At 40.1% G+C, this 13,531-nt stretch overlaps 1 protein-coding gene across 2 annotated transcripts in view; it reads right to left on the reverse strand.

The window, feature by feature from the left end:
* LOC126425133 (translation initiation factor IF-2-like) overlaps positions 1–13,531 on the reverse strand; it is a 79,362-nt gene that overhangs the window by 41,147 nt on the left and 24,684 nt on the right. For both annotated transcript variants that reach the window (XR_007576267.1, XM_050088075.1), the window contains exon 3: positions 10,851–10,941. Coding sequence is in view for 1 of the 2 variants with exons in the window: in XM_050088075.1 (XP_049944032.1) it covers positions 10,851–10,941 (91 nt within the window). In the remaining variant the exon portion in view is untranslated. The remainder of the gene's footprint in view (positions 1–10,850; positions 10,942–13,531) is intronic.

Genomic DNA, 13,531 nt, shown 5'->3' on the forward strand with positions numbered 1-13,531 from the left:
GATTTTTTCAATGAAATAACAAACAAATTACAAAAGCGATTTTTATTGTACACCCTTAAAATCGTATAATGTATTTTTAAGCAAAAAATTTGCACTCACATGACACTACAAGACATCGACAAAAGGCCATTCGCGGAATGCGAGCGTGAATGGTGAGAGCGCTCAACGCCACAATTTTCATCCTAGGAAAAAATTTCAAAAACTGGTTTGAAACAGATGATACTGTCTAATGTACTATCTAGGGATATTTTTAAAAGTGGTTATTAAAAAATGGCGGAACTCTGAAATAAAAGTCAATGTTTTCAGCAAAACTCTAACAGAAACGAGCACCAAAAGTAGAAATTAAAGTATCGTAAGTACTACAGTAGAGAAAATGCATTCTCACAACTTACAAAAAGATATAATGTAATTGTATGTACATTTCATGAGTTACGGCTCTCAGCACCTTTGTTTTGAAAAAGAGGAAAAGTGCTTAAATGTTCTACTTGTGTTTTTTTATACTGAAATTGAATAAACCTCTAACTGTCAATGCCAGCACCAAATTGGTAGTCGGTGGTTATATGCAGTCTACGAAAACCAGTTCATAGAGGTTGGCCACTGATGAAATCGTGTATAAGATTGAAGTTAACTCCGTCAGAGTCATTTAAGGTCTGAAGATGGTTTCCATTTTATTATATAAGTGAACGGCCGATGTCCCTCAAACCTTCAATCAGAATGTGGACATACAAAAACTTTTCGAAACTTTTCTGTCCTTATAAATAACAATGTTTGTCATTTGCAAACACATTTTAATTCGCCTAAAAAGCAAGAGAAGTGACAAATTAAGCAGACGAGAGAGAAGCACGTGCTTTCATAATATGTACCATGACTGAATCATGGAGAAGAGAAATATTTTTGAGAATATTGATACTAATGTCCTCCGTGATACTATCCTAAAATAACAGGACCGCTATTCCGTTGGTAACTATTACGTATTACATCGATTGCATTCGAGTGCTCGGATGTACCCAATACAGTAAAGGGCGGTTTTAAGATATTTTAATATTCATGGTACACTGCATAGATGAATCTTAAAAATGGACACTAAGTAACATTTTAAGCCAATAAAACCAGGTTAAAAAAATTTCTACTCTGTCCACCCCCTTGAGTGAGGATACTTACTGACGGCGTGTTGTACTTGCAAAGGCAACTGTAATACACTATAAGCACTATAAAACAGAAATTTGAAAAAAGAAATGTGATTACTTTTATGCTTTGTCAGCATAACTGTGAAGAGACAGTTACGTGAACAGAAGAGCATGTATTTTGTCATTTCCCTGTAAGAAACCATTGGTCACTACTTGGCAGGCTGATCTTTTCACAAGTCTAATGCAGTAATAGTTATGTTCCTACAGTATTATTAGTCGTAGTAGTTAGACAATTATTTAACCAACACTGACAGAAAAACTGTACATAGTTCACACCTGTGTTTCTTTTTGTTACACGCTATAAGAGACATGAAGTTCTGCATCTATAAATATTTCATTTGTGTATGCATATAATCTTGTGTTGAATCCTTTTGACAATTTGATTGGTTGTAAATATGTGTAACAAACTACGAGAAAGTTTGAGACACACACTTTGGTGAATCACTCATCTCCACTCCGGGAATAAATAAAGAGTCAACTGAACTTACAGTAGTGTGAATACTTTACTTATAAATTGTAGCTCTGTCCGAAAGTTTTGACGGACACTGTATTTAACTTGGCTCCACAAGTAATTGCTGCATTTTATCCTGAGCCTCAACTGTTGAAAATATTTTGTTTATAAAATTTGCTTTCTGTTCTGTTGGACTGTTTGGTAATACCAATGATGTGTAAATTTCAGAAGATACACAATGAAAACTGAGATGAGGTACGCCTAATCACATTAAAGACAAACGGTGCCCTTCATAGTGAGGTTTGGCCGTTTTTCAGATGTGGACATGATCAGGTGACAGCTTGGAAGATAGAAAGACTTGTAAGAGGCACCATGGAAAACTTAACAGTTAATACAAAAGAACTCACTAACACATGTTAACGAAACATTTTAATGATTGGAACTTTTACCTCAGTGTCACCGATTCATTAAGTTGCTGGTGTATAGAAACAACATTTCCTGTGAATTTGCACTACAACTAGTAGCACTTCATTTAATGTATAGTTAGTAACCTTATTAAAAAAGTCAGGAGGCAGATTTGCAGAACAATACCTCAAAGACGCCTTTATCTCAAGCTTTAAAAGATGAAAAGAACTCACTAACACATGTTAACGAAACATTTTAATGATTGAAACTTTTACCTCAGTGTCACCGATTCATTAAGTTGCTGGTGTATAGAAACAACATTTCCTGTGAATTTGCACTACAACTAGTAGCACTTCATTTAATGTATAGTTAGTAACCTTATTAAAAAAGTCAGGAGGCAGATTTGCAGAACAAAACCTCAAAGACGCCTTTGTCTCAAGCTTTAAAAGATGTAAGACTCTGCTTATTTCTGCTTTTACATGCCTGACAGAGCCTTGTTCATCTCTAGTTTGTCGCATATTCCAACTATCCTCAGTGGACGACTTTCAGCTCTGTATACACATACATATGGGTTTCAGAAATACAATTTTACCGCTGAGAATTTACTAAACGGCTAAAATATTCACAAAAGAACAGTATTTTTATAGCTGTTTTATTGTAATTAACTTTACGCAATTACAGATCGTAATGTTAATGGATTCACAAAATTATGATCTTGTGAGAAACTGAGCTACGTTTTGTTTATTTTACCGCTAAATTCATTAACTGAATCGTAGTTTGAAGACAAGTATGGAAAACCTAAGTTTCTCATCATTTCTGCAGCGAGAATTTTGAGTTAAGCCGCGCACACACAAGACGAGAGTCGATCACAAAGTTAAGGGTAGTGTCTGAGGACGCGTTTTAGGGGCTGTCACATTTTTTCCTCCCCATTCTATTCCCTAACTTGCCGTAACCCTCACTTAACCCGATGTGCTTATGGAAAAGATCGGAACGAATTGAAAGTCAACCGTCTGTTTCTTTGCTGATGGGTTTGTGACCCTCTCAGAATGCTCAAAGGAAGCGATCATTCAGGTCAACAACTTAGAAGGAACCACCAGCAGATTAGAGTTGATAATCCCAATAGAAAAGTTAAATTCATGTTGAATGACTAAATGGACAGAAATTCCTTAAAGCTGATGTAGACCAGGATATGAGGGTTAAGAAATACAAGTGCCTCAGTGACAACGTACAAGGAAATGGAGAAGAAAAACCTGACATCAAGTACTGTCTCGCAAAAATGGAGAAAGCGTATGGATGTAAAGACTTTCGCAACAATGTCACACTGAGACACTATAATAGTGTGGTCTCAGTAGGGGTTGCCTGTACGTCAGTGAATGCATCTCCATGAATTATGTTGTTGTTGTTGTGGTCTTCAGTCCAGAGACTGGTTTGATGCAGCTCTCCATGCTACCCTATCCTGTGCAAGCTTCTTCATCTCCCAGTACCTACTGCAGCCTACATCCATCTGAATCTGCTTAGTGTATTCATCTCTTGGTTTCCCTATACGATTTTTACCCTCCACGCTGCCCTCCAATGCAAAATTTTTGATCCCTTGATGCCCCAGAACATGTCCTACTAACCGGTCCCTTCTTCTAGTCAAGTTGTGCCACAAACTCCTCTTCTCCCCAATTCTATTCAATACCTCCTATTAGTTATGTGATCTACAAATCTAATCTTCGGCATTCTTCTGTACCACCACATTTCGAAAGCTTCTATTCTCTCCTTTTCCAAACTATTTATCGTCCAAGTTTCACTTCCATACGTGGCTACACTCCATACAAATACTTTCATAAACGACTTCCTGACACTTAAATCTATACTCGATGTTAACAAATTTCTCTTCTTCAGAAACGCTTTCCTTTCCATTGCCAGCCTACATTTTATATCCTGTCCACTTCGACCATCATCAGTTATTTTGCTCCCCAAATAGCAAAACTCCTTTACTACTTTAAGTGTCTCATTTCCTAATCTAATTCCCTCAGTATCACCCGAGTTGACTACATTCCATTATCCTCGTTATGCTTTTGTTGATGTTTATCTTATATCCTCCTTTCAAGACACCATCCATTCCGTTCAACTGCTCTTGCAAGTTCTTTGCTGTCTCTGACAGAATTACAATGTCATCGGCGAACCTCAAAGTTTTTATTTCTTCTGCGTGGATTTTAATACCTACTCCAAATTTTCCTTTAGTTTCCTTTACTTCTTGCTCAATATACAGGTTGAATAACACCGGGGAGAGGCTACAAACCTGTCTCACTCCCTTCCCAACCACTGCTTCCCTTTCATGCCTCTCGACTCTTATAACAGTCATCTGGTTTCTGTACAAACTGTAAATAGCGTTTCGCTCCCTGTATTTTACCCCTGCCACCTTTAGAATTTGAAAGAGAGTATTCCAGTCAACATTGTCAAAAGCTTTCTCTAAGTCTACAAATGCTAGAAACGTAGGTTTGACTTTCCTTAATCTTTCTTCTAAGATAAGCTGTAAGGTCAGTTTTGCCTCACGTGGTCAAACATTTCTACAGAATCCAAACTGATCTTCCCTGAGGTCGGCTTCTACCAACACCTGCTTTCTTTGGGATTGGAATTATTATATTATTCTTGACGTCTGAGGGTATTTCGCCTGTCTCATACATCTTGCTCTCCAGATGGTAGTTTTTTGTCAGGACTGGCTCTTCCAAGGCCGTCAGTAGCTCTAATGGAATGTTGTCTAGTCCCGGGGGCTTGTTTCGACTTGGTCTTTCAGTGCTCTGTCAAACTCTTCACGCAGTATCGTATCTCCCATTTCATCTTCATCTACATCCTCTTCCATTTCCATAATATTGCCCTCAAGTACATCGCCCTTGTGTAGACCCACTATATACTCCTTACACCTTTCTGATTTCCCTTGTTTGCTTTGAACCGGGTTTCCATCTGAGGTCTTGATATTCACACAAGTGGTTCTCTTTTCTCCAAAGGTCTCTTTAGTTTTCCTGTAGGCAGTATCTATGTTACACCTAGTGAGATAAGCCTCTACATCCGTACATTTGTCCTCTAGCCATCCCTGCTTAGCTATTTTGCACTTCCTGTCTATCTTATTTTTTGAGACATTTGTATTCCTTTTTGCCTGCTTCATTTACTGCATTTTTATATTATCTCCTTTCATCAATCAAATTCAATATTTCTTCTGTTACCCAAGGATTTCTACCAACCCTCTGCTGCCTTCACTACTTCATCCCTCAAAGCTACCCATTCTTCTTCTACTGTATTTCTTTCCCCTGTTCTTGTGAATCGTTCCCTTATGCTCTCCCTGAAACTCTATACAACCTCTGGTTTAGTCAGTTTATCCAGGTCCCATCTCATTAAATTCCCACCTTTTTGCTGTTTCTTCAGTCATAATCTACAGTTTATAACCAATAGATTGTGGTCAGAGTCCACATCTTCCCCTGGAAATATCTTACAATTTAAAACCTGGTTCCTAAATCTCTGTCTTACCATTATATAATCTATCTGATACCTTCTAGTATCTCCAGGATTCTTTCATGTATACAACCTTCTTTCATGATTCTTGAACCAAGTCTTAGCTATGATTCAGTTATGCTCTGTGCAAAACTACATCAGGCGGTTTCCTCTTTCATTTCTTAGCCCCAATCCATATTCACCTACTATGTTTCCTTCTCTCCATTTTCCTACTGTCGAATTCCAGTCACCCATGACTATTAAATTTTCGTCTTCCTTCACTACCTGAGTAATTTCTTTTATCTTATCATACATTTCATCAATTTCTTCATCATCTGCAGAGCTAGTTGGAATATAAACTTGTACTACTGTAGCAGGCGTGGGCTTCGTGTCTATTTTGGCCACAATAATGTGCTCACTATGCTGTTTGTAGTAGTTTACCCGCATTCCCATTTTTTTATTCATTATTAAACCTACTTCTGCATTATCCCTATTTGATTTTGTATTTATAACCGTGTATTCACCTGACCAAAAGTCTTATTCCTCCTGCCACCGAACTTCACTAATTCCCACTATTTCTAACTTTAACCTATCCATTTTTTAATTTTCGAACCTACCTGCCCGATTAAGGGATCTGACACTCCACGCTCCGATCCGTAGAACGCCAGTTTTCTTTTTCCTGCCAATGAACTGTAAGCTAGAGAAATTGGATATCCTGGAAAGGAGAATGCTACGTAAAGTCACACGTACAGTCCTGACCAAGGGCGGCTGGAAACTTTGGAGCCACAAAGAAATTTAGCAGGGTGTGGAAAGGATCTGCAAAATAATGAAAAAAAGTGGTTGATATTTCTTAGACATCTGTACAGAATGAAGATAAATAGACTGTCCAGATAAATATTTGATCTGGAAATACAAGACTACCATGATTTTTACTAAACACGGTCGGAAAAACCTTGAGAGATCGAGCACAACGGAAGACCAGGTGTTAGATCGCAACATTTCGGAAAGAGATACAGAGTTAGGGAGAGATTCAAGACGAAAGGGGAACTAGAAAGGCCAGATGAACATGGAAGAAGAAAAGCAACAGCATATCAACTATATGACGAAGTATTCGAAACAGAGAAAACACCACAAAAGGAGGACGAAATGAAGTTGTAGCAAGATCGTAAGTGGTTAATTCGCAAAAAAAAAGAAAGAAAGAAAAAAGAGGGAGAATGTTGCGTAGCTTGTTCCCAGGGAAACCGGTAACGTGAATCAGTCAACACGCTTCGTGAATTTGACTGCTTGCAACTTCCTTCTAGGGAGGGTACTTACAGTAGTAAAGCGTGCTAGCCATTGCGTAAGGTTACAAATACCTACAGAGCTGCAGTACAGCACATTCAGTAGCCATGAGGCTCTTCCATAACGTACTGAGATGTGAAAAAAGATATTCTGTCGAAGGAGATCTGTGACTGACATATTTCGAACTTCATTTTGATTCAGACACAGTCATTTTATGACACAATAATAACCGCTTTCGGTCTACAATAGCCCGAAGGTAGTCCCTGTGGGTGTAAACAGTTTATGACAATGTCAAAGAATGTGACTGTATATTAAATAAAAGCAAGTATTGCGATCTATTATCCATTTCTGTAGCTGTCAGCACGTCTGACTGTCATGTGGAAGACCGTGTTCGATTCCGTTACTTCCAGGGATTTTTTTCTTGGAAGAACTGGATCGGTGCACACTCTGCCTCGTGATGCCGATTGCGGCTCCGCGTCACGAGAACTCACAACAGCGTCCGTACCACAGCCAATGACGCTATTGGCAGAGGATGACACGGCGGTCGGTCGGTACTGTAGGACACGCTAAGGAGTGTCGACGGTGTTTACGTTTACTGTGTTCTGTTAGTCAAACAATGTAATGAGTCAATCGCATGTCAGTGAGGGTACTCCATATCATGGTATCTCGTTTAGTAATTGCCTGAAAGAGCTTCCTCATGGTGCGCGAAGGTGAAAAGGTAGATTCTGTCTTGCTATATTTCCGCAAGGCAGTGGACACTGTACCGTACCATGAACCACTAAATAAGATACTATCATACGGAGTAGCTCGGTAGACACACAATTGCTGTGACAAATCTATATTATTAAGTGATTAAACCGGTTCGTGGTTCCGCGTTGCAGATTGTCTATCTAAAGGCTTGCTCTTACGCCAAACGCTTAACACACTAAGACAAAGTATTACAGTTAGAAACAGTGTGTATATCTTAAGACAGCGTAACTAGTCCTGCGCAAATACCCACCATAATATTAGTCCATTATTTGAAAATGAGAGCATTTATCCACTTTCCACAAACCTCATACATAATTTCCGACTTTTACCGAGCTTCTGACAACCATCACAAAATGATAGAATAAAGCTTTGCCGCTTACTATATTTTCGCTGTTCAGGCAGTAAAACTGGTGCATCAGGCATTATGCTTAATTTATTATTTCTTCGCTTCTAACTCTATTCGCCATACATTTTGCAGACAGTATGCAATTACGAGGTGCGAAAATAATGAGACTGATCTGAAAAAAAAAAATGTTGCTTACCGTTTTATTCAAGTTTAGTGTAGTCTCCTTCAAAGTAGTTCCCTTCTGATCGCACAAATTTTTTTCAGCGCTTCTGCCATTGATGGTAACATTTCCGGAATTCATCTTCTGTAATATCCTCCAAGACCCCTTGTCACAGCTTTTTTGGACATCTTGTGTTGTTTGAAAATGATGTCCCTTGACCGCCATTTTTACTCTTGGAAATAGAAAAAAGTCGCATGGAGCGATATCTGATGAATAAGGTGGCTGTGGTAGTACTGAAATTTGTTTTGAGGTTAAAAATTGCAGTACTGACAGAGCAGTATGGGACAGTGCATTATCGTGATGCAGAATCCAATTATCAGCAATGTTGGCACAGACATGAAGAGCTCTTTTATGAAGTCTTTCTAAAATGTCTTTGTAGTAATATTGGTTAACTGTTTGTCCAGGAGGCACACACTCTTTATGAACAATTCCATTGGAATCAAAGAAGCACACAAGCAGGTTGATGGTCGTCCACTGCGGTCTTCATCTTCAACATTCGTTCCGCATTCATTAAACATTTTATGCCAACGAATAACTTGAGCTCTTGACATAACCTCCTCTCCAAAAGCCTTCTGAAGCTTACTGTAATTTGCCAAGTTTTAACCCAATTTAACGCAAAAAGAAATGGCATATCGTTGCACAACTTTACGCGGTTCCTACTGTAATTTGCCAAGTTTTAACCCAATTTAACGCAAAAAGAAATGGCATATCGTTGCACAACCTTACGCTGTTCCATTTCTGTGATGAAAGACACAAACACGTGTTAACTAATTACAGCACAACTCACGACTGAGCAGTTGCATCGATGTGCCGCTCGGACTAGAAGCAGCTTATAGACCAAGGTCAAAGATGTGCTTACACAAGCCTGCAGGGTTGCCACATCTTGCAAAGAAAATCAGTCTCTTTACTTTATTGTCGCACCTCCTACACCACTGAAAGAGCTCGCAGAATTGTATGATTGTATGACACATGCTTCAGGAGCTGTGACATTATAAACATTCAGATGTGGCAAAAACTAGCTTTTGCTTAAATCGGAGCGGAGCATCCACTGTTTGGTACTGATAGCACTTAGCGACTTTGGAGAAACTTTAAACACAATTTCAAACCTTTTATAATCTTCTTGTAGCTCTATCAGTGACAGGTATTAGAATATTGCTCTAAGACCCTGTAGCTGACATTCACTGCGCATACACACTTTCAGCTTCTGGTGTTACAATACAGTTGTTTGTTCAGGAGAAAAAGATACCATAAGACGATTAAGAGAAAATCTGTGAAAAGAAAGCTCAAAGTAGAAGAAGACAAGAAGAGCTCAAAAGGTATCACGTGAAATCGGTACACCAACAGCGAGGTGTTGAAAGGTGGCTACACTGAGCCACAGCGCGAGAGATTGCGCCAAAGAGTATTATTCCGCCGCCTCCACTGGCAGTGCTTGTCGAGAACTCGTAGTAGGCAGTGCTTGCTGAGATGTCGTAGTGAAAAGTTCTTGTCGAGAAGTCGTAGTGGAGAGTGCTTGTTCCATGTTTCATGCATTTGTTTGATGGGATAGACAGCGGATGTTATTCGAATGGAGATATTGTAATGACCAGAGTGCTTTTCGTCAATATATATGAAGGTAAAATATTCCCTGTTTTCTCATTATTTCCATGTCTTAAATAATGCGTGATTACAGGTTCAGTCAACAAAGCATCTGGCTCGTGTTCTTGTATTAGAGTGTAATTCTGGTTTTCTTGCGCAATTATAGTATTTCTATTTTTTTTAATTACTTCAGTATAAATGATATTAAAAATTTCTTGTCTTATTGAAGAAGAACCGTGCCAGATGTGTACGTTGAATCACACTTCCACACACAGAACAGTTACACTTGTGTTTTTTAATGCGTTGGTTTCATAGCTGCTGGGGACTTAATTAATTAATTGTGTTAACGGAAAATTTCATTACTTTCTTTGTTGTTATTCTATGCAGTCAGATTGCGTACTAAAACTAGTCAGGGCCAACCGTTTACGAGACTTCGTAATCGGACATACAGCTATTAAAAATTTTAAAAAGAATTTGCATTGTTATTTATTTAATTAAGCCCCCATGCAGTGTATAAACAAAGAGAAGAAGAACGCTATCTCGCTGGTTGCTGTGAGAGCTTTGAGCATTGTTGGGTGCAGTTTGGACAATGGCAGGTGACGCGTGGTCATTGTGCCGGCTCTGTGCCTTCTAATAGTGATCACTGCTAAAGATTGTAAGTTGTGCAGTCTTAACCGCCATCCTACTCAGCCTCACCCCACAAGGTGAGTAAGACTGCGTACAGCGATCGAGGTGGTGCAGTGGTTAGCACATTGTATTCGCATTCGGGAGAACGGCGTTGAAACCCGTGCGTGGCCATCCAGATTTAGGTTGTCCGTGATTTCCCTAAATCGCTTCAGGCAAACTCCAGGATGGTTTCCTTGAAACTGCACGGCACGTCCCATCCTTGACATAATCTCTGCTTGTGCTCCGTCTCTAACGACCTCGATGTTGGCGGGAAGTTAAACCCAATCTTCCTTCTTCCTTCCTTTCGTGACTGACACTGCGCGAATGTAAGCTTTTAAAAATATTGTAATAACCAGTAATTTTAGTTAGATTTATGTTTTCAAAACCTAGATAAATTTAAACTGCTAGATGAAGTAAACATTGACTAGTTTCCATGGTCTTTTAGAAAAATTGGTTTTTTTCACAGCAAAAAATGTGCTAAGCATTCATTCTTACCTGATGTTTCCCTGTTTACATCATCGCTGAAGTACTGAAGGGAGTTGTGCAAACCGTACGCTGTTATTGCTAATTGAAAAAGGCACCACAACTGCAAAAAAAAAAGAAGATACATCTCCATTCAACTGGATCCTGGTTATGCTTGCTATATTACAATGTCATACAGTTATAAGAGTCGAGGGGCTTGAAATGGAAGCAGAGGTTCGAAGGGAGTGAGACAGGGTTGTAGCATCTCCCCGATGTTATTCAATCTGTATATTGAGTAAGCAGTAAAGGAAACAAAACAAAACAAAAAATTCGGAGTAGGTATTAAAATCTGTGGAGAAGAAATAAAAACTTTAAGGTTCGCCGATGACATTGTAATTCTGTCAGAGACAGCAAAGGACCTGGAAGAGCAGCAGAACGGAATGGATAGTGTCTTGAAAGGACGATATAAGATGAACATCAACAAAAGTGAAACGAGGATAATGGAAGGTAGTCGAATTAAATTGGGTGATGCTGAGGGAATTAGATTAGGAATTGAGACACTTAAAGTAGAAAATGAGTTTTGCTATTTGGGGAGCAAAATAACTGATGATGGTCGAAGTAGAGAGGATATAAAATGTAGACTGGCAATGGCAAGGAAAGCGTTTATGAAGAAGAGAAATTCGTTAACATCAAGTATAAATTTCAGTGTCAGGAAGTAGTTTCTGAAAGTATTTGTATGGAGCGTAGCCATGTATGGAAGTGAAACGTGGACGATAAATAGTTTGGACAAGAAGAGAATAGAAGCTTTCGAAATGTGGTGCTACAGAAGAATGTTGAAGATTAGGTGGGTAGATCACGTAACTAATGAGGAGGTGTTGAATAGGATTGGGGAGAAGAAAAGTTTGTGGCACAACTTGACTAGAAGAAGGGATTGGTTGGTAGGACATGTCCTGAGGCATCAAGGGATGACAAATTTAGCATTGGTGGGCAGCGTGGATGGTAAAAATCGTAGAGGGAGAACAAGAGATGGATACACTAAAGAGATTCAGAAGGATGCAGGTTGCAGTAGGTACTGGGAGATGAAAAAGCTTGCACAGGACAGAGTAGCAAGGAGAGTTGCATCAAACCAGTCTCTGGACTGAAGACCACAAGAAGAACAACATATATTCATGTTCAGAAAAGAAGCCCAACACCTGGAACGACTAGATGCAGGACGTCCATATTCACAGGACATGTACCCTAGTACGTTCTGCAGACACGATTAGCATTTCAGGCATCTCCGTCAGCGGGTCCAAGGTCAGCATCGATATCGCGAAGCACCACCACCTACCGGTAAAATGTGCCTGCGGCTCTCGTTGTCGCTATAAACCGTAAGTAATGGATAAGTGTGACTTGAGCAGACTTGCATGATGCCTCGCTGACGTATGCGTTAACTGTAACGTCAAATCAATGAGTTTGAAATAGGGCACGAGGGAATATTATACATCCATGAGGATAAGTTGCTGCTCTTACGAGATGAAGTGTTTCGGCAGTGCAACGGGCGTGTGCAGGATGATTCACAGAATGCCGTATTAGACGACGAGACGGATCAGATCACACCACCCAGCACATTCTTCCTCCCCACCCTCCCCTCCACAAAGATCGACTGCAGGACCAGTCTGGGTTCCCCTCGGCTCTCGCCTAACTCTGGAACAGTGTATAACATCGTACACTGTCAGGGGCGACAGTCAATCACAGTTTATTACAGCATGGGTTGGGTTACTTGCACGTCGTCCTCTTCTCCGCCTACCTTTGACGAATGTGAAGAAATATGCTAGACGGCAATGGTGTATGGAACGACGTCATTGGGGAAAAGGAATGACATCAGATAGTGTTTTCGGACGAATCCAAGTTCTATTTGCTTGAAAATGATTGCCACATTTTGGTTCGCCACAGACATGGGGAGCGGCGTCACAGAGACTGCATTCGCACAAGACACACAGCGCCATCTCAAGGGCTGATGGTGTGGAGTGCTTTTGGGTACAAAGGCAAACCACAGTTGGAGCACGTCCAGGGCACCACATCCAGTGTAAACTACGTGAATGACATCATGCTGCCTCTAGCCATACCCTTCCCACACAACAACCCAGACGACATTTTTCAGCAAGACAATGCACGACCACATTCCGCTGCGCGCCATCTTGGTTTCACAGGCTGTTACCCTGCCCTGCCAGCTCACCAGACTTGTCGCTAATCGAAAATGTGTGGGATATGGTGGAACAACGGGTGCAGTGCTGTGACCCACTGCCAACCACTGCAGATGAACTTTTAAACCAGAGGAATGCAGTGTGGACAGCTGCACCACAGGACGCCATTCGCGCCTTGTACGCATCGATGCCATTAAGATACTAGCCAGAATGGTGTAGAATGTTTTAACGTATGGAGGTAACATCAATCTGTAGCTCAGTAACTAAAATTCCCGCGCAATCCAGTATTTGCTGATAGATAGCTTTCTATGACATTGACATCGGAAGTTCACTGAGGCTTTTTGCGGATGATGCTGTGGTATATCGAGAGGTTGTAACAATGGAAAATTGTACTGAAATGCAGGAGGATCTGCAGAGAATTGACGCATGGTGCAGGGAATGGCAATTGAATATCAATGTAGACAAGTGTAATGTGCTGCGATTACATACAAAGAAAGATCCCACATCATTTAGCTACAATATAGCAGG

Source organism: Schistocerca serialis, chromosome 10 (genome assembly GCF_023864345.2).
Source record: "Schistocerca serialis cubense isolate TAMUIC-IGC-003099 chromosome 10, iqSchSeri2.2, whole genome shotgun sequence".
Classification (NCBI taxonomy): Eukaryota; Metazoa; Arthropoda; class Insecta; order Orthoptera; family Acrididae; genus Schistocerca; species Schistocerca serialis.